This window comes from Festucalex cinctus, chromosome 15, assembly GCF_051991245.1.
Source record: "Festucalex cinctus isolate MCC-2025b chromosome 15, RoL_Fcin_1.0, whole genome shotgun sequence".
Taxonomy (NCBI): Eukaryota; Metazoa; Chordata; class Actinopteri; order Syngnathiformes; family Syngnathidae; genus Festucalex; species Festucalex cinctus.
In genome coordinates this window covers 25282253-25309884 of record NC_135425.1, presented here as the reverse complement: position 1 = coordinate 25309884, position 27632 = coordinate 25282253, and the positions used below count along the sequence as shown (strand labels likewise).

At 39.9% G+C, this 27632-nt stretch overlaps 2 protein-coding genes across 3 annotated transcripts in view; both read left to right on the top strand.

The window, feature by feature from the left end:
- The first annotated feature begins 105 nt into the window (after nucleotides 1-105).
- On the top strand, nucleotides 106-21779 carry pde8b (phosphodiesterase 8B). The gene is made up of 22 exons (XM_077498058.1): nucleotides 106-674; nucleotides 6548-6604; nucleotides 7811-8001; nucleotides 8223-8282; nucleotides 8862-8919; nucleotides 9003-9091; nucleotides 9169-9247; nucleotides 10450-10590; nucleotides 10659-10747; nucleotides 10825-10879; nucleotides 13213-13270; nucleotides 14320-14397; nucleotides 14485-14561; nucleotides 14696-14860; nucleotides 16012-16057; nucleotides 16260-16389; nucleotides 16601-16799; nucleotides 17829-18046; nucleotides 18748-18886; nucleotides 19866-20033; nucleotides 20127-20256; nucleotides 21122-21779. The coding sequence occupies exons 1-22, from the start codon at nucleotides 327-329 to the stop codon at nucleotides 21226-21228; spliced, it is 2682 nt and encodes an 893-aa protein (XP_077354184.1). The 5' UTR covers nucleotides 106-326; the 3' UTR covers nucleotides 21229-21779.
- Nucleotides 21780-22940: 1161 nt separating this feature from the next.
- LOC144002645 (lysine-specific demethylase 2B-like) overlaps nucleotides 22941-27632 on the top strand; it is a 34765-nt gene continuing 30073 nt past the window's right edge. For both annotated transcript variants that reach the window (XM_077498056.1, XM_077498055.1), the window contains exons 1-7: nucleotides 22941-23091; nucleotides 24340-24484; nucleotides 24554-24632; nucleotides 24722-24768; nucleotides 24946-25124; nucleotides 26218-26324; nucleotides 27002-27095. In XM_077498056.1, the coding sequence (XP_077354182.1) occupies nucleotides 23047-23091; nucleotides 24340-24484; nucleotides 24554-24632; nucleotides 24722-24768; nucleotides 24946-25124; nucleotides 26218-26324; nucleotides 27002-27095 (696 nt within the window). In that variant the 5' untranslated portion in view covers nucleotides 22941-23046. The remainder of the gene's footprint in view (nucleotides 23092-24339; nucleotides 24485-24553; nucleotides 24633-24721; nucleotides 24769-24945; nucleotides 25125-26217; nucleotides 26325-27001; nucleotides 27096-27632) is intronic.

Here is a 27632-nt window from a genome sequence, read left to right as displayed (position 1 = left end):
TTTGGTCATGTGCAGAGATTGGGGCCAGTGTGGGTATTATGTCATATTGTGAGTGGGTGGGATATTAAGGGTGGTTGGGGGGGGGTGATAACTAATGTCACATCTAGTCAGTTCCTCCCGACGATCGCTTCTCAACATGTTACAGAAGAAGCGGTGGGTGTGATGCGTTCAGGTGCCTTCCCCATTCATTCACTATAGACGCCGCGTAGCTGAGCCGACGTGCGCGGATAGCAAGCATGACATCCAGCCTGCTGCCTTGTTAGCAGGAGAGGAGGGAAAAGGAGGAGGAGGAGGAGGACCGCGACTCTGTCTCAGCGGGGGGCGGCATGGGCTGCGCACCCAGCATCCACGTCTCGCAGAGCGGCGTCATCTACTGCCGCGACTCGGACGAGTCCAACTCGCCGCACCAGACCACCACCACCATCTCGCAGGGGGGCGGCGGCGGCGTCGGCGTCGGCGGCGGTGGCGGGGCCGCGCTGCACGGTCTCTTCATCAAGACCGACGCGGCCGACGCCATCCAAACGATCCCGTCCGTCATCGCCTACCAGAGCCGACACTCGAGCTTCAACGCCCGCCGGGAGCGCCGGGACACGGGCGGGGGCGGAGGCGGAGGCGGAGGCGGCGCGCACGCCCTCATCGAGGCCGAGACGCAGACCAGCGACGCCGGCGTCAAGGTAAGCGGCGCCCGTGACGGGCCGAGCCCACGTGAGCAGGCCGCGGTGTTTGTTTATTATGAGCAGCGCCAGTATTTATACGTGACGTCACCGGCGGAGTCGCATTGCTAACGGATGCACTTGTTCATGTACTAGAATTGAACCCCCGCCTACTCGCGGTCCGGCACCCGCGGTTCACGAATTTCTTTTCAATTATTATTATTTTTTAAGTTTTAAAAACAAAATTTGTCCACGGAAAATGCTTATTGGAGTTTCATTCCCGTTTTATTTGCTATACTTTTTGAGGGGTTAAAAATAAATAAATAAATAAATAAATAAAAAATAAAATAAAAAAGAATTCAAGTGCATTTGTTTTTGGTGCCTATGTATCAATTAGGAATGAGTAGTTTGAGTAACTTGATTAAAAATATATATTATTATTGATGTCACAAACTGTGGCCACTAACATCAACAGAATCTTATCCTAAAATCATGTTCAATCGCTACTTCAGAACGATAAAAAAAAAAGAAATAAAAAAAAAAATACACTGATATTGAATGATATGGCAGCTAGCATTAGTGGCTAGGAGCTAGCAGCTAGCCACTAACTTAACATTGATGCATTTACTTGCTAAAACATGCACACATTGAGTTCTTCCACATATTGACTCGGTTCACAAGCCAATTACGACGATCATCTGACGATTAGCAAAGATTTTAAACATAGAAGGGCCAAAACATGCCTTGTGAAAATCAAACGGCACTAAAAAGCCAGCCACCAGAGGGTGCTAGAACTGCACAAATGGAAATCAACCTGACTTTTTTTTTGTGTGCTGCTTTTAATATCGTGTCATGATGACGACTATATATGGTGGCAGATTTAATATTGCGATATCACGACATGGCCGTTATTGTTTTTATGAAAATGTTGATTTATGATTCAGGTTCAGCATTCGCTCATACATTTCTCGTAATACAGAGGTTGGCTCCACAAGGGGGTGCAAAATCTGCATCCAAAATGCCAACGATTAACAGGTCACGCCAATTGCGCAATACTGTTTCACTTAAACATAGCAATTTATTTTTCTGATCGGGGGTCAGCGATGGCGCCCTGTGGAGCCGTATGTTGCAAATGTTCCCGGCTATGCTACAAATCAAGGTCAGCGATACCAAACCCAGAAATAAACCAGGATGCAAAAAAAAGTGGCAGCGGATGAACACAAGCTCGTTTTTGATAGCTGCAATGTAGCACCGTGTCACGAGTGTGTGCGTGGTTGGCTGTCAGCTGTTTTCTTCAGAGGAGTGATCAATGATACCATTGATTATTTGAGACCAGCACTTGAAGCCTTTCCCCGCCTGCAGGACCCCGGCAATCTTCCATGCTGTTGATCATGCTCCCGCGCGTGTGTGTGTTTGTTATTGTGCGCATATTTGTATGCACAAGTGTTTTGTTTACCCCTCTGGTCAGTGTGCGCGAGCGAGTCAGTCACATGAAGGCGCTGGTGCCTGCCGACAATCGCGCCCGAAGGTCAGTAAAGATGGAGATGAGAGTCGTCGCAAGTTTGTTAACAATGTGCGTTTTGTGGCGAGCAAAGCCACTAAATTTAACCCGAACGCAAATGCACTTCCAGTTGTGACTCACTCTGTGTGTGTGTGTGTGTGAAACCTAACTCTCTCACTTCTTGAGCCTTCTCACCAACTCTAACCTAACCCGAAACCCATAAATTGCTTCGACTATTAACATAACCGGTGAAGATATCGGTCATAGCCAAAAAGTGTACTCAAGTAAACTTACTATACATTAGTATTCAGCAAATCATTATCATTTACTTGGGGGGGACTTGGACGTTGGGGGGGGAACTCGACTTGGACGTTGGAGGGGGAACTCGACTTGGACGTGAGGAAACTCGACTTGGACGTTGGGGGGGGAACTCGACTTGGACGTTGGAGGGGGAACTCGACTTGGACGTGAGGAAACTCGACTTGGACGTGGGAAAACTCGACTAGACGTTGGGGAGACTCGACTTGGACGTTGAAGGGGGAACTCGACTTGGACGTGAGGAAACTCGACTTGGACGTGGGAAAACTCGACTAGACATGGGGAAACTCAACTTGGACGTGGGGAAACTCGACTTGGACGTGAGGAAACTCGACTTGGACGTGGGGAAACTCGACTTGGACGTGAGGAAACTCGACTTGGACGTGGGGAAACTCGACTTGGACGTGAGGAAACTCGACTTGGACGTGGGGAAACTCGACTTGGACGTGAGGAAACTCGACTTGGACGTGGGAAAACTCGACTAGACATGGGGAAACTCAACTTGGACGTGGGGAAACTCGACTTGGACGTGGGGAAACTCGACTTGGACGTGGGGAAACTCGACTTGAACGTGAGGAAACTCGACTTGGACCTGGGGAAACTCGACTTGGACGTGGGGAAACTCAACTTGGACGTGGGGAAACTCGACTTGAACGTGAGGAAACTCGACTTGGACCTGGGGAGACTCAACTTGGACGTGGGGAAACTCGACTTGGACGTGGGGAAACTCAACTTGGACGTGGGGTAACTCGACTTGGACGTGGGGAGACTCAACTTGGACGTGGGGAAACTCGACTTGGACGTGAGGAAACTCGACTTGGACGTGGGGAAACTCGGCTTGGATGTGAGGAAACTCGACTTGGACGTGGGGAAACTCGACTTGGACGTGGGGAAACTCGACTTGGACGTGGGGAAACTCGACTTGGACGTGGGGAAACCCGACTTGGACGTGGGAAAACTCGACTTGGACGTGGGGAAACTCGACTTGGACGTGAGGAAACTCGACTTGGACGTGGGGAAACTCAACTTGGACGTGGGGAAACTCGACTTGGACGTGGGGAAACTCGACTTGGACGTGGGGAAACTCGACTTGGACGTGGGGAAACTCGACTTGGACGTGAGGAAACTCGACTTGGACGTGGGGAAACTCGACTTGGACGTGGGGAAACTCGACTTGGACGTGGGGAAACTCGACTTGGACGTGGGGAAACTCGACTTGAACGTGAGGAAACTCGACTTGGACGTGGGGAAACTCGACTTGGACGTGAGGAAACTCGACTTGGACGTGGGGAAACTCGACTTGGACGTGGGGAAACTCGACTTGGACGTGGGGAAACTCAACTTGGACGTGGGGAAACTCGACTTGGACGTGAGGAAACTCGACTTGGACGTGGGGAAACTCAACTTGGACGTGGGGAAACTCGACTTGGACGTGGGGAAACTCGACTTGGACGTGGGGAAACTCGACTTGAACGTGAGGAAACTCGACTTGGACGTGGGGAAACTCGACTTGGACGTGAGGAAACTCGACTTGGACGTGGGGAAACTCAACTTGGACGTGGGGAAACTCGACTTGGACGTGGGGAAACTCGACTTGGACGTGGGGAAACTCGACTTGAACGTGAGGAAACTCGACTTGGACGTGGGGAGACTCAACTTGGACGTGGGGAAACTCGACTTGGACGTGGGGAAACTCGACTTGGACATGGGGAAACTCGACTTGAACGTGAGGAAACTCGACTTGGACGTGGGGAGACTCAACTTGGACGTGGGGAAACTCGACTTGAACGTGAGGAAACTCGACTTGGACGTGGGGAAACTCGACTTGGACGTGGGGAAACTCGACTTGGACGTGAGGAAACTCGACTAGACATGGGGAAACTCAACTTGGACGTGGGGAAACTCGACTTGACGTGGGGAAACTCGACTTGACGTGGGGAAACTCAACTTGGACGTGGGGAAACTCGACTTGGACGTGGGGAAACTCGACTTGAACGTGAGGACACTCGACTTGGACGTGGGGAAACTCGACTTGGACGTGGGGAAACTCGACTTGAACGTGAGGACACTCGACTTGGACGTGGGGAAACTCAACTTGGACGTGGGGAAACTCGACTTGGACGTGGGGAAACTCGACTTGGACGTGAGGAAACTCGACTTGGACGTGAGGAAACTCGACTTGGACGTGGGGAAACTCAACTTGGACGTGGGGAAACTCGACTTGGACGTGGGGAAACTCGACTTGGACGTGGGGAAACTCGACTTGAACGTGAGGAAACTCGACTTGGACGTGGGGAGACTCAACTTGGACGTGGGGAAACTCGACTTGGACGTGGGGAAACTCGACTTGGACATGGGGAAACTCGACTTGAACGTGAGGAAACTCGACTTGGACGTGGGGAGACTCAACTTGGACGTGGGGAAACTCGACTTGAACGTGAGGAAACTCGACTTGGACGTGGGGAAACTCGACTTGGACGTGGGGAAACTCGACTTGGACGTGAGGAAACTCGACTAGACATGGGGAAACTCAACTTGGACGTGGGGAAACTCGACTTGGACGTGGGGAAACTCGACTTGGACGTGGGGAAACTCGACTTGGACGTGGGGAAACTCGACTTGGACGTGGGGAAACTCGACTTGGACGTGGGGAAACTCGACTTGGACGTGGGGAAACTCGACTTGGACGTGGGGAAACTCGACTTGGACGTGGGGAGACTCAACTTGGACGTGGGGAAACTCGACTTGGACGTGGGGAAACTAGACTTGATGGCAAATAACACCAAGACAGCACACCACGACAGGAGAAGACAAAACAAAACAATGCTCCTACACCGCGTGAACAAACACCATTAACTAAATACACCAACACGAATGAGACACTAACAAGATACACCTGGGAAACACAATATGTTGTCATCCTTTTCAGTGTAGATGAACTCCTCCTGGGTGCCTTTTTCCTCACAGGGTTCTTCTGTGCCCCGCCAAGTTGTGGTTTGTGTGTGTGTCTTTTTATTGTATTCTGGATGTTTTAATTGTTCAGCACTTTGAGTTGCATTTGAATGTATGAAAGGTGCTATATAAATAAAGTTTGATTAATTGATTGGTTTGACTATGATAACAACATGCCTGGTTTGTATGCGAGTCACAGGCAAAAGCAAAACAATATTAGAGATGAACATGTTATTGAGATTTTTTGCTACTAAATGTTATCCACACGTGCTTAGACAAATCGACGACACCAAATTACAGAACGTTTGAATTTTCACAGGTGTAACATGACATCCAACTTTGTTGATTCGCCATGAAATGGGAAACTCGTCTCCGCAAGGTCCGAGCCAGTTTCACGTCGCAAAATGAAATTTGTAGACGTCTCTCATGAGTAGCCTATGCCAGAAAACGCGAAGAAATAGTCTTCCATTTTGTCTTAAGTGGCCATTGTATGGCCATCTTGAATGTGTCGTCTTTCTGTAATAAACAACTGTCACACGGAAGGTAAACAGAAAGTTGGATGTGCGTCATGACGTAACTTAAGTGAGGTTTGCGCAACCTCTTGAAGTTAGCTAAGTGCACATGAAAAGTGAAGTGCATACAAAGTCCATCAAAGGACAGGCTGCCTCTCGAACGATTAAACATGAACGTCAATTCTCCATGTTGAAGTGCAACATCTTGGAAAATAGTAAAAAGCTTTCTGTATTTATGACAGTTATACATAACGGTCGCCATAGTGACACTGTTGTTGTCTGAGAATCCATTGTAATTCTACCTGATAGCTAGCTAGCTAAAAAAAAAAAAATGGCTAATCGGTCTAAGCCTCTTGCCAAGAGTCATCTAAGGTTTGCCTTCACAAAACATATTTTTTCTGTATATAATCAACCAAACCTAAGTTAGCTTGACATCTTAGCTAGCATTTGTAGTCACGCGTACGCCGAGTGGCTGACTTTTGACGTACTTTGCCACGCGCGGCGGAGGTCCGTGACGCACACATCGGGGGCGCTGGCGATACGGCCCGTTAAACTGATACCGTGTCCCTGTGACGGAAATATACCGTTGCTAACGTTTTGTCTCTTGGCAGGTTTCCTCTACAGAACAATGTGTGGGACCCATGAGAGTGAGCCAGGAGCCCATTCAGGCGAGACTACAATTACTTACATTAAAACGTATTCACTTGACAAGCCATTTTAGAGCATTTCTCATCTTCAATGATTGATTATTCATAGACCAAATCTACACAGCACACTTCAACATCCAGCAATGTAAAAACAAATTTTGGGGTTTAACTGTTCAGAAGAAGGTGTGGGTGCTCAAAATTAGGGTGCGAGCTATAGGGGTGCCCAGCTATATTTTCAGAATATTGATTAAATATTATATTAATATTAGGACAGCACTGACTTACTTAGTTATGTACTTATATCCTATTATTGGAAAAATAAATAGTATATTTTCTAAAAAAAAAAAAAAAAAAAAAAAAAAAAAATGCATATTTTTCTATAATACATGTATATTCCTCTAAAATATTTGACTTTTAGTCGTGAAGATATATTGGCATTTTCTCAGAAATAACTTTATACATATAAGATTATGGGTATTTTCTTCCTCAAACCAAATCCTCAAACCAACTATCTACTTTTATCGAGAAAAAAAAATCTCATTATAAAAATGTGCAAATTTTCTCAGAGACCTTTTTTTTTTTTTATTTTGAAAATTTCTATAATTCTCTCCCAAATGAATAACTTTTATACGTGTAAAATTCCGACCTTATTTAGAACAACAATTTTTTTTTTGAGAAATTGTTTTAAATTAAAAAAGAAAAAAAAATCTGTCTGAACTATACACGACATTTTATTGTAATGTTTTTTTGAAAATGTACCACTTTTCCTTTAAAGATTATAAATTTTTCCCGCCAAAAGCAGCATTCTCTCCCCCACCCCCCTTTCAAAATATCTGCCTTCTTTCTAGAAAATATCCAACTTCATTTTCAGAACATTCTGACTTTCTCTCTTGGAAATATATTTTTACTTTTGTGGGTCAAACGTTCAACTTTCTTTCTTAAAAATATTCATCTTTTTTTTTTTTTTATATGACTTTGTTCTCGTACGATTACGACTTTGTTTCACGAGGACATGCGATGTGGTTTCTTCTTAATAAATATGAGAGTTTATTGTCGTACAAATATGATTATGACATCTTTTTCTTGTAACCACTTTTTATAACTCATAAGATTACGACTGTTTTCTGTCTTTTTTTTTTTTTTTTTTTTTTTTTCTCTAAACTAACCGCACAATAATTATTGCATCTCATGCTGGCTGACATCTTGCTCCCGCCTCAAACGCGGCAGGTCTTGCTGGTGTTCGCCAAGGAGGACGGCCAGAGCGACGCCTTGTGGTGGGCGTGCGACCGCGCCGGCTTCCGGTGCAACATCGCCCGAACGCCCGAGTCTGCGCTCGAGTGTTTCTTGGACAAGCATCACGAGATCGTCGTCATCGACGGGCGCCACGCGCGCTATTTTGAGCCAGAGGTCGTGTGCCGGTGAGGGGACGTGATCAACTGGCTTTAAAAAAAACGAAACGTGTTTCATTAACTACATTTTAAAAATAATAATAATAATAATAATAATTTAATGAATGATTTTGGCCATTTCCAGAGCTCCTTCAAAAATTGTTCTTGAGACTTTGCAACCAAATTTTAAACTGCAAAGAGCGCATTTTTTTTAATTTTTTGTTGTTGTTTTTTTGGTTATTGTTTTGCAGGATGATCCGTGCCACGAAGCCGTCAGAGAACACCGTTATCCTCGCCGTTGTGCCACAAAAGTAATTCAATGCAATGTTGACTGCGCTGTTATTCTTTGCAGAATAAGTACATCAAAAATACAGGAGTGCCTTGAGATACAAGTTGAATTTGAAAAAAAGTCTCACAGACACCGTTTACTGTATTTTACAATAATTAGTGAGATTTTTTTTTTTTATTATTATTAAAAAAAATTACACTTGGCAAATACTCCATATATTTAAAGGGATACTTGCCATTTTCAGTACAGTTAGTACCTTTAAAAAGTAATTTTTCTACTTGCCGTCAACTGATGATGACATCACCTGTGCTGAGGAAGTAGGTAACGACCAATCATGGCTCAGTTTAGTGACCAAACCCAGAAAACAGGTGATGTCATCATCAGTCGACAGCAAGTAGAAAAAAAATATATATATTTTTTTAAAGGTATTAATTGTACATGAAAAACAATGAATTTATAAAATTCATTCTGGACAAAATATTAACTTCTCACTGCTGAAAACTGCTCAATGAGTCAAGCATTCTTTAAAAAAAAAAAAAAAAAAACTAATACTAAATCTAATAAAATCTGAAGTAAGTTTCTTTTGTATGTGATGTTGTAGGCCATCCGACCAGGACGAACCCTCCGTTCTTCCTCTGCTGTGCGCTGGATTCAGCCGAGTATGAACTTTCATCATATCTATATATTTTTTCAACCAATGTATAACCACAAGTTAAACAATTGTCTCTTTGCGCCGTTGCAGAGATTTGTGGAGAACACCAGCGTGTCGGTGTGCTACAATGAACTGCTTCAACTTGAGCACGGAGAAGTGCGATGCCACTTCAAACTCAGGTACGAGATCACGCGCTCGGGTCCCACCGTGTGTCCGTGAATGTTGGACGCGATTCCGATTTTGCCTTTTCTGTCAGGGCTTGTAACTCGGCTTTCGCGGCTCTGGAGAAGTGCCAGGAAGCCGTGGAGATCACCAGTGAAGACCACGTCATACAAGTAAGGACGGAAAGACTCGTTAAAAGCGCAATAATGGCAATACAGGGAATTAAAAAAAAAAAGCAATATTAGAGATATCTTGACATGGATGTGTTTTGTCTAGGGGTGTCGAAATTAGTGCATTAATTTTGAGTTAATTTAAAAGTTCCTTTAGCACCGCAAAAAATTTTTCACGTGCGATGAATGAGCGCCCCCTTACTTGTAAAGCCTGTATTGGGGGAATTCCATCGCAACAAGACACAGCCACATCAAAATGTTGCAGTAATAAATGTAATAATAATGTGCATATTTGTGGAGACGGTGCTCAAGTTGTATTTCATAATTTAAAAAGAAATGTGCAGAATTTCACACGTTACTTTATTTTGAAGATTAGATAGCTTTTAATATGAACCGAAAATGCACCGAGCTGTCACTTACGTCTTAACAAGTGCAATTGTGCCATCTAGTGGCAGAAAAATGACCTCAACACAAATCAGTATCACACTTTTTTTTTTTAAAGTACAGTAGTACATCTTTGTAGCCACTTCAGACTTGCATTTTTTCTTTTCCCACATAAGAACAACATGGAAATTTTTTTTAGGGGTTATCTCATGTTTTTAATTGTTATAGTGGACGCTAGCATAATATGGTTGTTAACGTGTTGTCAACTTACCAAGCTTATATGCAATATTTTTTTTTAACATGAACATCATGCAAATAAACTTTGATTGTGATTGGTTGGTTAATTAACCCTTGTGCGCCTAAAAAACTAAAACAAAAAAACAAAACTGTTGTTGTGATTTATTACCATATTTGTATATGCAAAATAGCCAAGCGTTGGTCAAAAAGACCACAAGGGTTCAGATCCAATCATGAACCGGAAGTGATGACATCATCCAAATGATGCGTTTTATCGGTTTAGACGCGCAAATATGTCATGTCCACTGCGACCATCTATGAGTCTGAAGGGGTTAAATTTTTTTTAACTCTGTTTTATGAATTATTAGGAAATTACTGTTTCAATGGCTAAAAGATGCGGCCATATTTCTCTTTTTGTTCCACTTTTATGTTAACAAGAGTATGAAAACTTGGAAAAAAAAATATTGTGCATTTAGAACAGATATAAAATTTGCGATTAATCGCGAGTTAACTATTGAAGTCATTCGGATTAAAAATTGTAATCACCTCGAAACACCCCTTAGTTTTGACGGTCCTTTTCGCAGTACGTGAACCCCGCCTTTGAGCGTATGACGGGCTACCGCAAGGGCGAACTGATCGGCAGGGAGGCGGCCGAGCTCCCGAAGAGCGACAGGAACCGGGCCGACCTGTTGGACGCCATCAACACCTGCATCGAAAAAGGAAAGGTGAGTCCGGCTCGACGCCCCCAAGCCGAGATTGGTTGGAACTTACGCCGCCGCTTTGTCGCTCGCAGGAATGGCAGGGGATTTACTACGCCACAAAGAAGTCGGGCGACAGCGTGGCGCAACACGTGAATATAACGCCCGTCGTCGGCCAAGGAGGGTGAGTCCAGGCAACGAACGGCGCCGGGCTACGTTTCCGAGAAGGTGACAAGTTTCTTCTGGCTTTTTTCCCGCCAGGAAGATCAGACACTTTGTCGCCATCAAGAGACCGCACGTCGACAACAACGGTCAAGTAGGTGACGCAAAAATAATGATAACGACAATATCGTGATACCGCGATATTAAAACTGACGCAATATATCGTCGTCGCCGTCATGTCACGATATTAAAAAGCAGCACATCTGTTAAAAAACCAAAAAAAAGTCGGGTTGATTTGTATTTGTGCTGTCGTAGCACCCTCTAGTGGCTAGATTTTTAGTGCAGTTTCATTTTCACAAGGCATGTTTTGGCCCTTATGTGTTTGAAATCCACAGGAATGGTCAAATGAAGGGGAACGTAATATGCTTGTGAGGCGAGTCACTATGCGGAGGAACTCAATGTTATATTTATATAATTTTTACATGTATTTATAATATTTTTATATTTTACCATTGCTGTAACGCACAAAGCGCAATTATTATTATTTTTTTGTTAACGTCGCTAGTCGTGTTGTTTTTTTTTTTTAACTGGTATAGAGCTGTCAAAATTAATTGATTTAATCGACAAGTAATCGGTTATCAACTATTTTAATAATCGAGTAATCGTTTGGAGCCATTTTTTTATTTTATTTAAAATTGTCCAAATCATCTGATTTCAGAATATCAACAGTTAATCGTTCACTGATTTCTGTAGTCCTTCACGAAAAAAGATTGATTGTCTTCTGTGTTTAATCAAAACAAGACATTTGCAAACATCTGTTTGTACTTTTAGAAAACAATGACAAAAACAGTAACATTGTTCTTCAATTTCTCACTTTTTTTTTTTTTTTTTTTTTTAATCACTACACGAATACAAAGTATGAAATAAACACCAATCAATTAATAAACAGTTAATGGGGGGGATGTTTTTTTTTAATACATTTTAATGTAAAATTAAAATGAATCCGCTTAGTCGATTAATCGATTGAATAATAATAATAATCAAATTCTAAAAAAATAGTTAAAAAATGCTAAAAAAAAAAAAAAAAAAAAAGTCTCAAAAAAATAGTGACAGCACTAAATTGGTGCTACAGGGACGCTAAATATAGTGACCAAATTCCTTAGTTGTTATGTTGCCAACGCCCACTGTGCTTATGTAAACTAGCTCCTCTAAAAGTGCTAAAAAATTCAAACAAAATAAAATATTATTGTGTCAGTTCCTAAACACTCAATTATGGAACACTCAGCCTGTTTGCTAACCAAAGCAACAGCAATTAACAGGGAAAACTCTTGACTCAGTTACCTGCTACGTATGCTTTACATTAACGATTAGCATTCCAAGTAGACTGCGATGTTGTCTGCCTTAACGTGGCATAAATTTGAACGTGCCGCTAACGTTTTATAATATTTAAAGAACAAAAAACAAAAAAAAAAACATCCAAATTCCAGCCTGGGTTGAGTAGTGAATCCAGCGTGTCGCTTCGCTCAGCAAGGCTCCCGTCCCAATTGCGTCACGCTTTCGCTAAGATACGGCTAAGCGTCCGGATAAGGCGCGCGAGGGCTAGCGGCCAGGCCGGTTCAGGTCTATTTATACGAATGAGAGGCTAGCGTTAGCATTTTTTTTCCCCCTCCTTCGTGTATACAAAAAGGTGATCCTTTTGCATTGGCCTGCCAAACGGCGTTGACTCGTTGCCCATTGGGGATTGGGAATCCCGAGCGGCTGATCCGATTGGTTCGGTCGCAATGGAGTTCTTCTTTTCGTGTTGTCAGCAAATCGCTGATTGAAAGTAGCGATACAAGTTTAGTTTGCATGATATGATCTGACGATTATTCGCTGGATGACACGAGACCACATGGTTCTTCTTTTTGAAGCAAACGCTCATTTGATAGCATGCCCACGATGAATACACAATTGGCCGTAAAACTGGATTTCCATTTCATTGCGTTCTTTAGTTGGCCGTGTTTTTGTAAGCACTCGGGACTTCAAGCATGTTCCGTTTAACTTTTTTCCCCTCTCGCTGAAGGGTCGCCATCTTCTTAACTATTCCAGGGCGCTTCGCTTGAGATCATTCAGGAGACATGTTTTTATTTGAAATCTGGCAACCGCGCACAATACATCATCATTAGATGCGTTTATGCGCGCTTCATCCCATCGACTCTGCTCAAGCCAACTTCATACTATAACTCATCCGGTTGTTTGCAGTCAAGCACGTTGGAATTAGCCACGACAGTTGCATGGTATGCCGCTCGCGGCTACATTTGGAACATCCAGAAAGATTTCATTAAGCGTTGTTCTCGTTGAAATGTATTACAATAAGAATAGTCATGACAGCAAGCCACATGCCGGGTATTTTTTTTTTTTTTTTTTTTTTTTAACTCAATTCGTGGAACATTTCACAACTTGCTCTCAGTTTATCTTCAAATAAATTCTTTTCTTTTCATTTTCAAGTGTCAGGTGCACAAGTATAACAAGGAGGATCGGTGTGCTGTGGAATATTCTCACTCAGGTAAAGTTACCAGCGCACACTTTGTAGCATTAGCAGCTATTAGCAGGGCAGTACTTCGCATTGTATTTCTGTTTGTGGCATGTTAGCATAGATATGTTAGCAATTTCAATTTTGTTAGACTTGTTCAATCAAAGCTTTTTGCTTGTGAGCAACATATATTAGCTCATTTTGTGCTATGTTAGCGCCTTTTAGCAATGTTTTAGCCACTGTTACTGCTATTAGCCGCATTGTGGCTAATTTTGTGTTATGTTGGCGCCTTTTAGCAATGTTTTAGCCACTGTTATTGCTATTAGCAACATAGTGGCTAATTTTGTGCTACGTTAGTGCCTTTTAGCCACTTATTGCTATTAGCAACATAGTGGCTAATTTTGTGCTATGTTAGCGCCTTTTTAGCAATGTTTTAGCCACTGATATTGCTATTGGCACCATAGTGGCTAATTTTGTGCTATGTTAGCGCCTTTTTAGCAATGTTTTAGCCACTGTTATTGCTATTAGCAGCACAGTGGCTAATTTTTTGCTACGTTAGCGCCTTTTTCGCAATGTTTTAGCCACTGTTATTGCTATTAGCAACACTGTGGCTAATTTCGTACTTAATTAGTGCCTTTTAGCAATGTTTTAGCCACTGTTATTGCTATTAGCAACATAGTGGCTAGGTTTGTGCTACGTTAGCACCTTTTAGCCACTGTTATTGCTATTAGCAACCTAGTGGATAATTTTGTGCTACGTTAGCACCTTTTTGCAATGTTTTAGCCACTGTTATTGCTATTAGCAACATTGTGGCTAATTTTGTGCTACGTTAGCGCATTTTAGCAATGTTTTGGCCACTGTTATTGCTATTAGCATAGTGGCTAATTTTGTGCTATGTTAGCGCATTTTAGCAATTTTTTAGACACTGTTATTGCTATTATGTGGTAGCAAAGAAGCATTAACATCTCATTCTAATAGCGTATAGCTTTTCACAATTTTAGCGGTTAGCGGAGGATAAGCCTAATACATTTTGATGAACTTTTTTCTTTTGCTTTTACCCCCTCCCAACTTGTTATTCCAAGAGTGCCATTCGCTACTCCACCGTGACAGGAGGAAAGACTCGATGGACACGAGATCACTCAGCTCCCGCAGTAGCGACGGTGAGGGAATGTTACGATTATTTAAATCTTATATTTATTATTATTATCTCTTAGAATGTTAACAGCTCTTCAAAACTCTGCCGCTAGCTGCCAGCTTACAGAACCGCAGACACTCATCCGTTGCCAGGATTCACTCCATGACAATCGAGGCTCCCATCACCAAGGTTACTATTTTTTTATTTATTTTTTTAATAATCGCCTTACATTTCAGGTGTTTTAGTACCAATTTCTCTACACTTGCAGTGTCAATATTGCTTCTGCCGGACACAACCATTTCATGTCCGTTTCATTTCAACAGGTGATCAACATCATCAACGCCGCCCAGGAGAACAGCCCACTGACGGTGGCCGAGGCGCTGGAGCGCGTCCTGGAGATCCTGAGGACCGCCGAGCTCTACTCGCCTCAGCTGGCGTCCAAGGACGACGACCCACACGCTAACGACCTGGTCGGCGGGCTGATGAGCGTAAGAGACACTCATGCTTAAGATGTCTATTTTGATTAGTGTCTGATGACTCTCTTTTATGTAGCGTTATCATGCTAGTATAAGATGAATTTAAGCATGAATATTAAAACTAGGCGATTAAAAGTTTTAATCGTAAATAATTGCATGACTTCAGTAGTTAACTCACGATTAATCTCACATTTTATATCTGTTCTTAATGTGCAATGAAATGTACAATAATTTTTTTTTCTAACTTTTCATATTTAGGTTAACAAAAAAAAAAAGTTGAAAGTTTTCAGCAATAAAAAGTTAAGATTTTGTCTATAATTAATGTGGTAACTTCATTATTTTTCATGTACAATTAATACCTTTAAAAAGTGATTTTTCTACTTGCTGTCAACTTTTGATGGCATCATCTGTGCTGAGGAAGTAGGTAACAACCAATCATGGCTCAGTTTACTGACCAAACCCAGAAAACAGGTGAGCCATGAATTGGCCGTTTCCTACTTCCTTAGCACAGGTGATGTCATCATCAGTCGACAGCAAGTAGAAAGGTATTAATTGTACGTGAAAAATAATGAAATTATCAAATTAATTCTGGACAGAATATTAACTTTTCACTGCTAAAAAAATTGTTCAATGAGTCAAGTATCCCTTTAAACTGATATAAATATGGCTGCATCTTTTGGTCATTGATACAGTAATTTTATAATAATTCATCAAACTGAGTTAATTTAAAATAAAAAAGATGTACTGTAATGTAAAAACAAAAACAAAAAAAAGTGTGATATTGATTTGTGGTGAGGTAATATTTCTGCCACTAGATGGCATAATTGCATTTTTAAGACGGTGACAGCTCGGTGCATTTTTTTTGTTCATATTAAGAGCTATCTAATCTTAAACATGAAGTAACTTGTGAAATTCTGCACATTTTAAAATTGAAAAAAAAAAAAAAAAAAAAAAACAACAACTTGGCCCCAGTCTCCACACACATTTGCATTTTCATTAAATTTTTTACTGCTAAATGTTTACATGGATGTGCGGCGGTTGTACTCGTTAATCGCACATTAAAGAAATTAATGGCGTTAAAGGAACTTTAAATTACCGGTAACTCAAAACTCACAAACTAATTTTGACACCCCTAATTAAAACATTTTAATTTCCTTCCACAGGACGGGCTGCGGCGGCTATCTGGCAACGAGTATGTTTTCTCCAAAAGTAAGTGAGCTTCAAAAAGAAATTCACAACTTTAAATTGATTAGCATTGTTGACGTGTAATGTCATGTAACTTCCACACGAAAAAAAAAAAGACAATTTGAATTTTTATTTTTTATTTTTTTGCTTCGTCACGTTATTTTCTGTCTAACCATCAAGTTGCATGGCTGGAATGGGGGTTTGATGAGGTCATGATTTCTTCCAGACATGAGCCAAAGCCAGCTAGCAATTCCGGTCACACTGAGCGACGTCCCTCAGTCCATCGCCGACATGCTGAACGATGAGGAATGCTGGGAGTTTAACATCCTCGACTTGGAAGCGGCCACGCACAAGAGGTGCATTCTAATCACTTTATGTGTATTGACCTTTACCTGCGTTCATCTGGCTTAAATAAATGTGCGTGTCAACGAAAGGAAAATCGCGGTGAGAGTTGGAAGCTAACGTAGCGAGGTTTTGCTGTTAGCATTGTAGTTTGAATGTTACGCTAACAGTCTTTTAGCAGTTGATCGGCGATGCTAACCATGTTTTTGGTCGCTTGACTCAAAGGCCGCTGACTTACTTGGGCCTGAAGATCTTCACCAGTTTCGGGGTGGGCGACTTCCTGGACTGTACTGAGACGTCGCTGCGCTCCTGGCTGCAGCTGATGGAAGCTAGCTACCACTCGTCCAACGCCTACCACAACTCCACGCACGCCGCCGACGTCCTGCACGCCACCGCATATTTCTTGCGCAAGGAGAGAGTCAAGGTTAGTGGCATGTACATCCATTCATGATTCATTTATGGATATTTTTATTGGGGGGGAAAAAAATAGGGGATTAAGGAAGGAGCCTTGAGGGACTCCTCAGGTGCAAATTCAAATGACAACTTTATTCTTGTAACATTATACTTTTGTTCTCTCTGACATGAAAACATGACAACTTCGTTGAAACGTTACAACTTCCTCACAAGTTTATTCTCATCTCTCGAATACAAATTCTTTATGGTAACATTAACATTTTTTCTTTGTTTTTTTTAGGTATGTCACGATAAGGGCGATATCGTGATATCGTGATGTTAAAACTGCCACAATATCGTCGTCGTCATGTAATTTAAAAGGAACACGTCTGTTTAAAAAGTCAGGTTGATTTCCATTTGTGCAGTTCTAGCACCCTCTAGTGGCTAGTTTATTAGTGCAATTTAATTTTCATTAGGTATGTTTTGGCCTTCTACGTTTAAAATCTATGCTAATTGCCAGATGAAGGGGAACCTAATTTGCTCAATGTGTGCTTGCATTAGCAAGTAAGTGCCTCAATATTGTTATTAGAGATTGTAGGTGGTTGAAAAAAAAAAAAAAGAAATTGTAGGTGGTTTATATGCATTGCTGTTATGTACAAAAGCACAATAGTGTGTGTTTTTTTTTTAGTATGAGCTCTTTTTTACAATATTGTGATATTTTTTAAATATTGCCAACGCCCCACAATAACACCCCGTGATAATATCGTATCGTGATGGTTGGATATCGTTACATCCCTAATTTTTTTTCAAGCAACATACATTTTCTCTTGTACCAATAAAAGTTTTTCTTGCATAATTGTGACGTCGTTCTTGTGACATTAACTTTATTTTCATAACATTGCAACTTCAATCAGACATCTTCCTGACGTACTGTATTGTAGTGTATGGAAAACATAAAGGGACCGAGCACGGAGCCCTGAGGGACACCTCGAGCGCAAAAATGTCAAGCGGGGCATTCTGACGTCCCGTCTTCTGTTTTTTTTTTGTTTTTTTTCTTCAGAGCAATCTCGACCAGCTGGACGAGGTGGCGGCGTTGATTGCGGCCACCGTACACGACGTGGACCACCCGGGCCGCACCAACTCCTTCTTGTGCAACGCCGGCAGCGAGCTGGCCGTCCTGTACAACGACACGGCGGTGCTGGAGAGCCACCACGCCGCCCTCGCCTTCCAGCTCACCATGCGCGACGGCAAGAGTAACATCTTCAAGAACATTGAGCGGTCTGCACTGTTTACTCTCGACATCTCACAACTCACCAGGGACACTTTTATTTTATTTTTTTAATAATTATGATCTCAGACTAGATGAACAGATTATCATACAGTATTTTATTGTTGTATGTGATTAATAAATCATGATTATCAGACCAATTAACCTATTCAAACCCAAAAACGTATAAATACGTTTTTTTGTTTTTTTATTAATACTTTGTCCTGCACTCCCAGACGGGTTTTTTTTTTTTTTTTTTGCTTTGATACAGCTTCTGACAAGAAGATGTCACTTAAAACAATGGTGTTATTACAAAAAAATGGCCAGCAGGTGGCAGCAGAGTATAAGAGATCAGCCGGGGCCATGTTGCAACAAGCTCTTTTTGCCAGTGTTTTCAGCAGGTTTTTGAATAATGATGAAACTTATCTATATTCTAATGCTAATTGCTGCAAAGCGGAAACAGTTACAAATATTTATTTTTTGTCCTGATGAAAGAAGAAACTCTAATCTTTCTTTCGGTAGGTTCCATGTTTTTATAGCAATAGAACAGAATACTTTGTGGACCTTGCAAAATCAGTCAAAATCCCGTAAAACAGCCGGGAGCGGTGGGGGTTGCTTGAAGTGAAAATGGCTGCGAGCGAATGAGTTAAAAACAAAAATGAAATAGCTGATAATGAAATGGAAATCCCATATTTGTTCCAAACGCCAACAGGAACCAGTTCCGAACGTTGCGGCAGGCCATCATTGACATGGTGCTGGCCACGGAGATGACGCGACACTTTGAGCACGTCAACAAGTTTGTCAACAGCATCAACAAACCCTTGGCCGCCTTCGAGGAGACCAACACGTGTGTGAGTGTGAAACGTAGCTTTGTTTTTGTTTTGTTTTTAAACACACATTTGACGGGCCAACTTTCACTTAACATTACGATGCTATTCTTCTAACATTATTGTAAGATTTGTTTTCATAGCTTTACAAATTATTTTACACGGTTACGCGTTATTCTTGTAACATTACAACATATCGTAACACATTTTGTTCAGTGCATTTCATTTTTTGTAACTGTTACAACTATAATTACTATGATTTTTTTTCCCATAACATGACAACTTTATTGCCATAAATTGTACCCATAAAATTACAATTATTTAAGGTTTAAGGGTTGTTTTCATTTTTTTTTTAAATTTACTTTATTTTTTTATTTTTTTTATAGTAGCATAACTATTTTAGTGAGATAAAAGTCCAACTTTTTCACTGAATTTCTTTGACGACTTTATTCTAATAAAATTGAGAATTATTTTTGGTAACATGACAACTTTTTTTTTTATTGTGAACCTGTTGCAGCAAAAGCCAAAAGGCAATAACATCCTTAAAATATATATATTTTTTCAGGTAACATGTTCTCTTAACAATATGACATTATTCTCATAACATGAGGTTATAAATAGTAACCTCACTTTTGTTATTGTTGTTAGCTCGTAACATTACAACTTTTTCTTGTAAAATTCTCATTACAACTATTTTTGCGCTACATTTTCACGTAAAAATCTCGACACATTTTGTACTATGATTACTATGAATTTTTTTTCCATAACATGACGACTTTATTGCCATAAATTGTGCCCATAAAATTAAAATTCTTTATACATAACACTACACCATTTGTCTTTTTTTTTGTAAGTTGCAACTTTGTTCTCGTAACTACTCTTCAATTTCATTGTTGTAAAACTGCTTTTGATTTTTTTTTTCTTCACTTTTTACTACGTATATAAATAAATTGGTCCCTGAGTTGCCATCGTGAGGGGAAAAGTGTCTCCGCGTTGTGCGCAGAGCATGAGCAGCGACTGCGAGGGTCAAGCGAGCGTCAAGACCTCTCCGGAGGACCGACTGCTGATCAAGCGAATGCTGATCAAATGCGCCGACGTGGCCAACCCGTGCCGGCCGCTGGAACTCTGCATCGAGTGGGCGGGGCGCATTTCCGAGGAGTACTTCGCTCAGGTAAGGCGCCGCGACATGGACGCGCTGTTGTCGCCGCGCCGCGGTGATCTTTTTTTTCTTTTTTCTTCTTCTTCTCCCTGCGTCCTCTCGCAGACGGATGAGGAGAAGAGGCAGGGCTTGCCCGTGGTGATGCCGGTGTTTGACCGCAACACCTGCAGCGTGCCCAAGTCGCAGCTCTCCTTCATCGACTACTTCATCACCGACATGTTTGACGCTTGGGATGGTAGGAATGATGGAATTACGGGGGAGTAACATTGTTGTGAGGGAAAAAAAAAAAAAAAGGTCGGCCATTTTAACCACTTGCTGTCAACTGAAAATGACTTCACAGTTGCTCAAAGGTTCAGGTAACAACCAATCACGGCTCAGATTGCGAACATCTCGAACGAATCCAGAAAACGTTTTTTTTTTTTTTTTGCACAATGCCATCGTACCACATAACGACAAAAAAAAAAAAGAAGAAAAAAAAAGATAGTGAAATTTTACAATACACAGTAAGAGTTTTGCCACAAGAAAAATGTCTTAAAATAAAGTCTTCATAGAAAAAAAAATAAAATAAAAATGAGATTACAAATAAGTTGTGTAACGCTGAGATATCATGTGGATAAAGTTGGAACATTACAAAAATAAAATTGTGTTGCTTCTTATCAGAGTGAAGTTACGTTGGCATAATTTTAGCAAGTATGCCCCCTTGTGGCTGTACGCAACAGTTCTCAATCAGTGTGAAGTGTTTTTTTTTTTTGTGTGTGTAAAATTACACCTTTATTTCCGTAGCTTTACTTTTTTGTGAATTACTGTTTTCATGTAAAATTATATAATTTATAAATTCTTTGTTTGCAAAATTGCATCTTTTTTTAATGCATAATTGCAACCTTTTACTCACACCATTGCCCCTAACTTATTTCTCATAAATTTCAATTTATTTTTGTAAAATTACATCTTATTTTTCCACTCACAACAACCCTACATTATTTTACCGACAGACTTGCTTTATCATAGTTGATAACAACTCTGGCCCCCTCCTCCCGCATGCGGTACGTTTCCATGACGACGGACCACCGCTTACCGATTTTATGGCCGTCTCCCCTCAGCTTTCGCCAGCCTGCCGGGTCTCATGGAGCACCTGTCGGAGAACTACAAGTACTGGAAGACTCTGGACGACATGAAGTGCAAGAGTCTGCGTCCTCCGCCATCTTGACTGTGAACGTGTGGAAGAGAGTCCTCACAAGTCTGTTTGAGAGAGATTTTAAAAAAAGAAAAACATTGTTTTTGTTACATACACATTGCACGCAGGTGTGATGGAAATTGCTTAAAACAACGAACACTGTTGGTTGTTCACAAAATTTTGTAATTTATAAAAAGTACTAGTGGTATGGCTTACTAGTGCCATCTGGTGTATACAATAAGACACTACAGGCTCCTTGATTTTTTTTTTTTTTTTTTTAAAAGACGCATCTACGTTACATAACCAGCTGATAAAGTGCCAATTGAATGAAAGGAGCATAAGTGAAAATTATGGGAAATGTATGTTTTGGAAATACAAGAGCTTGTGGCCATGCGTGGAATGCTTGTGAAGGAAGTTGGGAGAGTTAGTTTACATATTTGTATTCATAAGAAGAAAAAAAAAATGGCAGTGCGGCTGTTGAAGACAGGCAGCTCTGTGGAACAGAGCTAACATACCTGCAAATCAGACTCAATCCACGTTTTTTTGTTTGTTTTTGTTTTTTTTAATAAAACATGACAAACGAAGCGTTTTTGTATGGACCAATGAGCAGCACGTGACCAACTCAGCCAATGGGGAGCTCGGAAGCACTTAAAAGTCAGCCTCCAGATAGCGCGTTTGCAGGCAACATTTGCTCTACGAATGTTGTATTTTTACCAATAAATACATTTATTTTAAAAAAAACACACACCTTTGGGCTGAATTTATAGACGTGACAAATTAAAGCGGTTTTTGTAAGCATTTTTTACACACGAGAAATCAACTAGTGTCACGTGACTTCGCGCAGCCAATAGAGGGCCCGCTAGCAAGTCTCATCATGAGCTACAAGATGGCGCGCTTACAACAACCATTCGCTTTACAAGTTTGACTTCTCATTTCTAATCATAAATAACATAAAACTTTCGAGACAACATTCTGTTGTAGACACCGTAGGAAACACAGCAAAGCGCTTCAACACGGAGTTAACCGCTATCACGTGACACCAGTAAGCCACGAGAGAACGAGTTCGTGCTGTCAATCGATCAATCGCTGTCAAAGCCCTACACTATCCCGGAAGCGTCAGCATCCCGCTTTACAGACTGTTTATTTTTAATGATGACAACTTTATTATACAACATATTCGGAGCAAATGTGACAAAATTGTCAAAGGTGACATATAAAGCAAGTTTTTATTTGTATTTTGACGCGCATTGATTTGTTCGTATCACATGACTCCAGTCAACCAATACATGAGTGCTTGCATACTACCCAGCCAATCAAGATGGCCCGCTTACCCTATCCCGGAAGTGTCATTATTGGCAGCGATAGGTACTTTTATTTATTTTTTCTGTTTTTTCAATAATTATTAATACCACTCTATTTAGATATCTATACTAATAAGATCATAATTATGAAACGCTCTTTTGGTTTACGGTTAATTTTCTACCTTTTAATCACAATAAAGTGACGTGGTTCATTATTTTTTTAAATGAATGAAACTATCAGTGATTTGTTTCATATTTGTCATTTGTAATATATTTTAGACTATAGCTAATGTTTTGCTATCAATATAGGACAAAAACAAATAATCGTAAATATTTCAATGAACATTATTGACTATTAATTACCAGCGATGTTTCTGGAGAGATAAAAAATAAAGTGACTCTATCCACCAATGTTTTGGTTCCTGACGATGACGTCACACACAAAAACATGGTTCCCTTGTTTTGGACCTGTGAAGCGTGCTACGCGCTACGCGCGGGGATGCTGTTTCGAGGCTGAACGACTGGAAGAGACTCTTCCCAACAGCAGGCGATGTCTCAGGCCGAAGAAAGGAGTGTCGACTCCGGCCGCCGGCTGGTGAGTAACCCTCGAGCCGTTGGCGACGTTTGCCTGAAGGAGGGAGCAGAGGCTTGGAGCTAATTAGTTAGCCGAGCTAATGCTGTGCACCGTGCAGTAGTACTGTACAGTAGTAGTAGTAGTAGTATAACTGACACATCACAGTACTGACAAGTTTTTAACAATAGGCGATGCTGAATGCGAGGTAGTAGAGGAGAAGCGTGCAAGGAAGTGTTAACAGTGACCAAAATACTACCAGAATCAAGTGTTTTTGTGCCACAAGATGAATGTGCATTTTTGTTTTTTTGTTTTTTTTTTGAGAGCGAGAGAGAAACGGTCCTAAAAAAAAATTTTTTGAGAAAGTCATGGGTATTTCAAGTAATTTATGTTAAGAAAAAGGTGCAATGTTATGTTCGGTAACTTAAAAAAAACAAACACTAAAAAGTCGGAATTGTGAAAAGCAAAGTATGAGAAAAAGTGTTTTTCAAGATAAAAGGCTAAGTAAGTAAATAAATGAAGCACTTTTTTTTTTAATTAAAAAGTTGTATTTTGTAAGAAAAGGTGGTTTATTTTTCCTTCCTGGAAGGAATATTAAAAGAAAAAGTTCAAATATGAGAATCAAGGTGTATATTCCTAACATGAAAAGTTTTAGGGAAAATAAAATCATTATAACATAAGTACCGGCAAGTCATTTTTAAATTAAAAAAAAGGTCACATTTTTAAGAAAAAGTATATATACAGTACAGACCAAAAGTTTGGATACGTTTTCTTATTCAATGCTTTAATCTCATAACTGGTTACTTTGTAGATTCTCACTGAAAGCATCAAGGTAATGTATGAATTGATGTGGAGTTATGTACTTAACAAAAAAAAAATAATGAAATAGCTGAAAACATGTTTTATATAATAGATTCTTCAAAATAGCAATTTTTGCTCTGGTTACATTTTCTGGGAAGTCCTTTCAAGGCTGTTGGAAAACCCTTTCAAGGTGACTTACCTTTTGAAGCTCATTGAGAGAATGCCAAAAATGTGCAAAAAAAAAAAAAAAGGCAGCTATTTATTTTATTATGTTCACATTTTTTTGTAAAGTAGGCCTACGACTTAAAGTCACACTTTTTGTGAGTTAAAAAACGGTTTACAAACTTGGAAGTCCAAATTGAAGAAGAATTGAGCAAGCGTCGCTCATTTTCTTGACCTCTCTGCGGCAAGTCAATCCGCACGTCGTCGTACGCAACCTTTCTCAGCGTGCGTTTTTGCCATACGGGGCAGCGTTCCATCTGCCGGCAGCTGTACGACGAGAACGAGGACCTGTCCGACGTGGAGGAGATGGTCAACATCCGAGGATTCAGCGTGGAGGACAAGCTGACCAGCGACAACTACGCCGCAAACTTTGTGTGTTTCATGGAAGCTAAAGGTAAACAAAAAAAATGCTTTCCCGCCTCATCAGTTGATTTCTGTCAATAAATTGTGCCCTCTTGCCTAGACTTCACTTATGAATATGTGCAACGGGAGGCTCTAAAAGTTCCACTGATTTTCAAAGAGAAAGAAGGACTTGGGATCATGTAAGTGCTCATTTACTTCGTTTTTACTGAATGTGCTGTTTCATACTACTAACTGAGCAAAATTTTTGTCTCTTTTAAATGTACACAAGAATGCCCGATCCGGAATTCACAGTGTCGGAAATTAAAGGCTTAGTTGGTAAGTCAAATACGATTATTGACTCATTTTGGTCAAGCATATTGCCCCTCAAACTGTGTTACATATACATGAACAATATACAATATTTTTAACATTTACTCATTATTTATAAAAATGACATATACAGTATACCAAATCCTACTTGTGAATTTTATTTTATTTTTTTTCTCCTCGCAGGCAGCCGCCGCTCGGTGGACGTGATGGATGTGAGCACTCAGAAAGGCTCGGAAATGAGCATGGCGCAGTTTGTGCGTTACTACGAGACGCCGGAGGAAGAGCGCGACAAGCTGTTCAACGTGATCAGCTTGGAGTTCAGCCACACCAAATTGGAGAACCTCATCAAGAGGCCCACCGTGGTACGTCACTCTCATACACGTTTTTTTTTTGGGAGTTATTATTTTCATCACATTTCATCCAATTTAATGATTTTGCTAATTGTGTCTCTTTTCCGTAATTATATATATATATATATATATATATATATATATATATATATATATATATATATATATATATATATATATATATATATATAAAATATATTTTTTTTTTTTTTAACATCATGGCCTTCTGGCTAATCCTGTCTTTTTTTTAACTTGTGAATTTTTATGTCTTTTTTTTTTTTTTTTTTTTTTTAAATTGTTAATTGCAATGTCCCCTTCAAATTAATTTAAAGATCTCTCTTTTTTTTTTTTTTTAGGAGAATAGTCATAACATTATGACAGTATAGTCTTGTTTTTTTTGTAGTTTTTTTTTCAAGATAAAATAAAAATAAAATTATAAAATAAAAATGAAAATAATTATTTTCAAGGTAAAATGTAATCTGTATTTTATTGAGATTAAAAATTCTTACAGTAACAAATTTTAAATAAAGTTAAGGCGTTTTTGTCAAGAAAAATGTACAATTCAAAGTTGTTTTTCTACAATATGTTTTATTGTATTACAAGTACAAAGTTTAGTTGGTTTTTTTTAGAGAGAGATATAAAGACTATATTTGTAGTCCTTTTTTGGAAAAAAAATGATCATTACAAGAATAAAATTGTATTGTTTGGAGAAGTCTTGTTTTTTGAGAAACAAAACTATAAAGAGAAACATAAAACAAAGTCCTATTTTTTGAGAAAATTAGTAATTATAAAGCGAGAATAAATTTCTCCTAAAAAAAATAATAATCTTGAAAAAATAGGACTTTTATTTAGAAAAAAAAGAACTTTATTTATATCAGGAAGTGAATTTTTCAAGATAAAAAAAGTCATGTTTTTTTTATTTTTTTTTAGATGGAATTTATATTATATATATTGTATTTTTTTTTTTTTTTATCCGAATGATCATTTTGTAGGGGGAAAAAAATAAATAAAATCAACGGATGAAGCGGTTATTAAAATAATCATGATTTGCAGTTTTCGGAAACCGAGTAAGAAAGTGACCGCTGACCATTTTGAACCCCGGCAGGTCGATCAGGTGGACTGGGTGGACAACATGTGGCCGTCTTACCTGAAGCAGAGCCAAACGGAAGGCACCAACGTCATCTCGGAGATGAAATATCCAAAAGTGCAAAGGTCGGCGGACAGGCGAGATCTCGCTCGCGTACTCGACTCTCCACCTTCTTCTCCGAGTGCACTCGATTGTTGCTAGGCAGCACTTTTCCAACCTTTCACATCTTTTTATTTTTATTTTTTTTAAATTTCCACATTGTTTCACTTGCTACTGAACAATCATAGACACTTGTCACAAACCACTTATTATGTATTATTCATTCCAAATAATGGATTGATATAACAGTTACTTGGTTCCGTTTAAAGATCATAACAAAACCTCCTAAAAGCATGTAGAACATTTTAGTCCAATGTGTACAGTATAAATATTGTTTTATGTTCCTAGTTAATGTGGCCGACAAACGTAGAGAATATTCCGTAGGATTCGTTGTACTTGAGTCATCTCTAGAGGCCCATTCGTCATATCACTGTTCAAATAATCCCCCCCGGTTATGTGTTTGTTTGTTTTTCTACTTCCTCTTGAGATTCTCTCTCATAAAAATTAAGCTTCATCTCATTTAACTGGCATCCTGCTCAATGACTGAATTATTAATGGCCACCTCGGAGACTTCACGCGCTTCAATTTACATCCCTTTTTTACGCTCGGCGCCATTTCCAGTGCTATTGTTTTTGTTTGTAAATATTCCCGAGCGTGCGTTTGCCCTTATATGGCGTCTCTCCGTTGTGCTTGTCTCTCCCAGGTATTGTTTGATGAGCGTGAAGGGCTGCTATACGGACTTCCACATTGATTTTGGGGGAACCTCCGTGTGGTATCATGTCTTCAAGGGGCAAAAAGTATGTATGCAATGACAACTGTCCATTTTTGGGATAAATCCAATTGTTTTCCGAGATGCTAACTCGTACTGTGACATTAAAGACATACTTTATATGGAAAGTTAAGTCCAAATATATATATATATATTTTTTTAAATTAGTGACGTTATGACATAGTCAAATTTTTATTAGATAAAAATTGATTTATTTATTTTTTTTGCAAGGAATATTAGTGCCCCCACCAAAAAATAAAAAAATAAATAAAGAATTGATCCTGGAGAGAGATTTTTTTTTGAAAATGTGTTTTGAAAAAAGTGTCTGGGCAAAAAAGTCCTAATAATACGAGAATATAGCTACATTTTTGTCATGTTGCTTTCTAAAAAGAAAAGTCATAATATCACGACACCACAATTTTTTTCGAGGTAAAAAGTTTTTTTTTTTTTTTTTTTTTTTGAAGAAGAAGTTACCATATTACAAGAATAAATTTAAAGGATTTTTTTAAATTAAAATATATTTTATGAGACTAAAGGTGTATATATTTTTTAGATTTTGTATGAA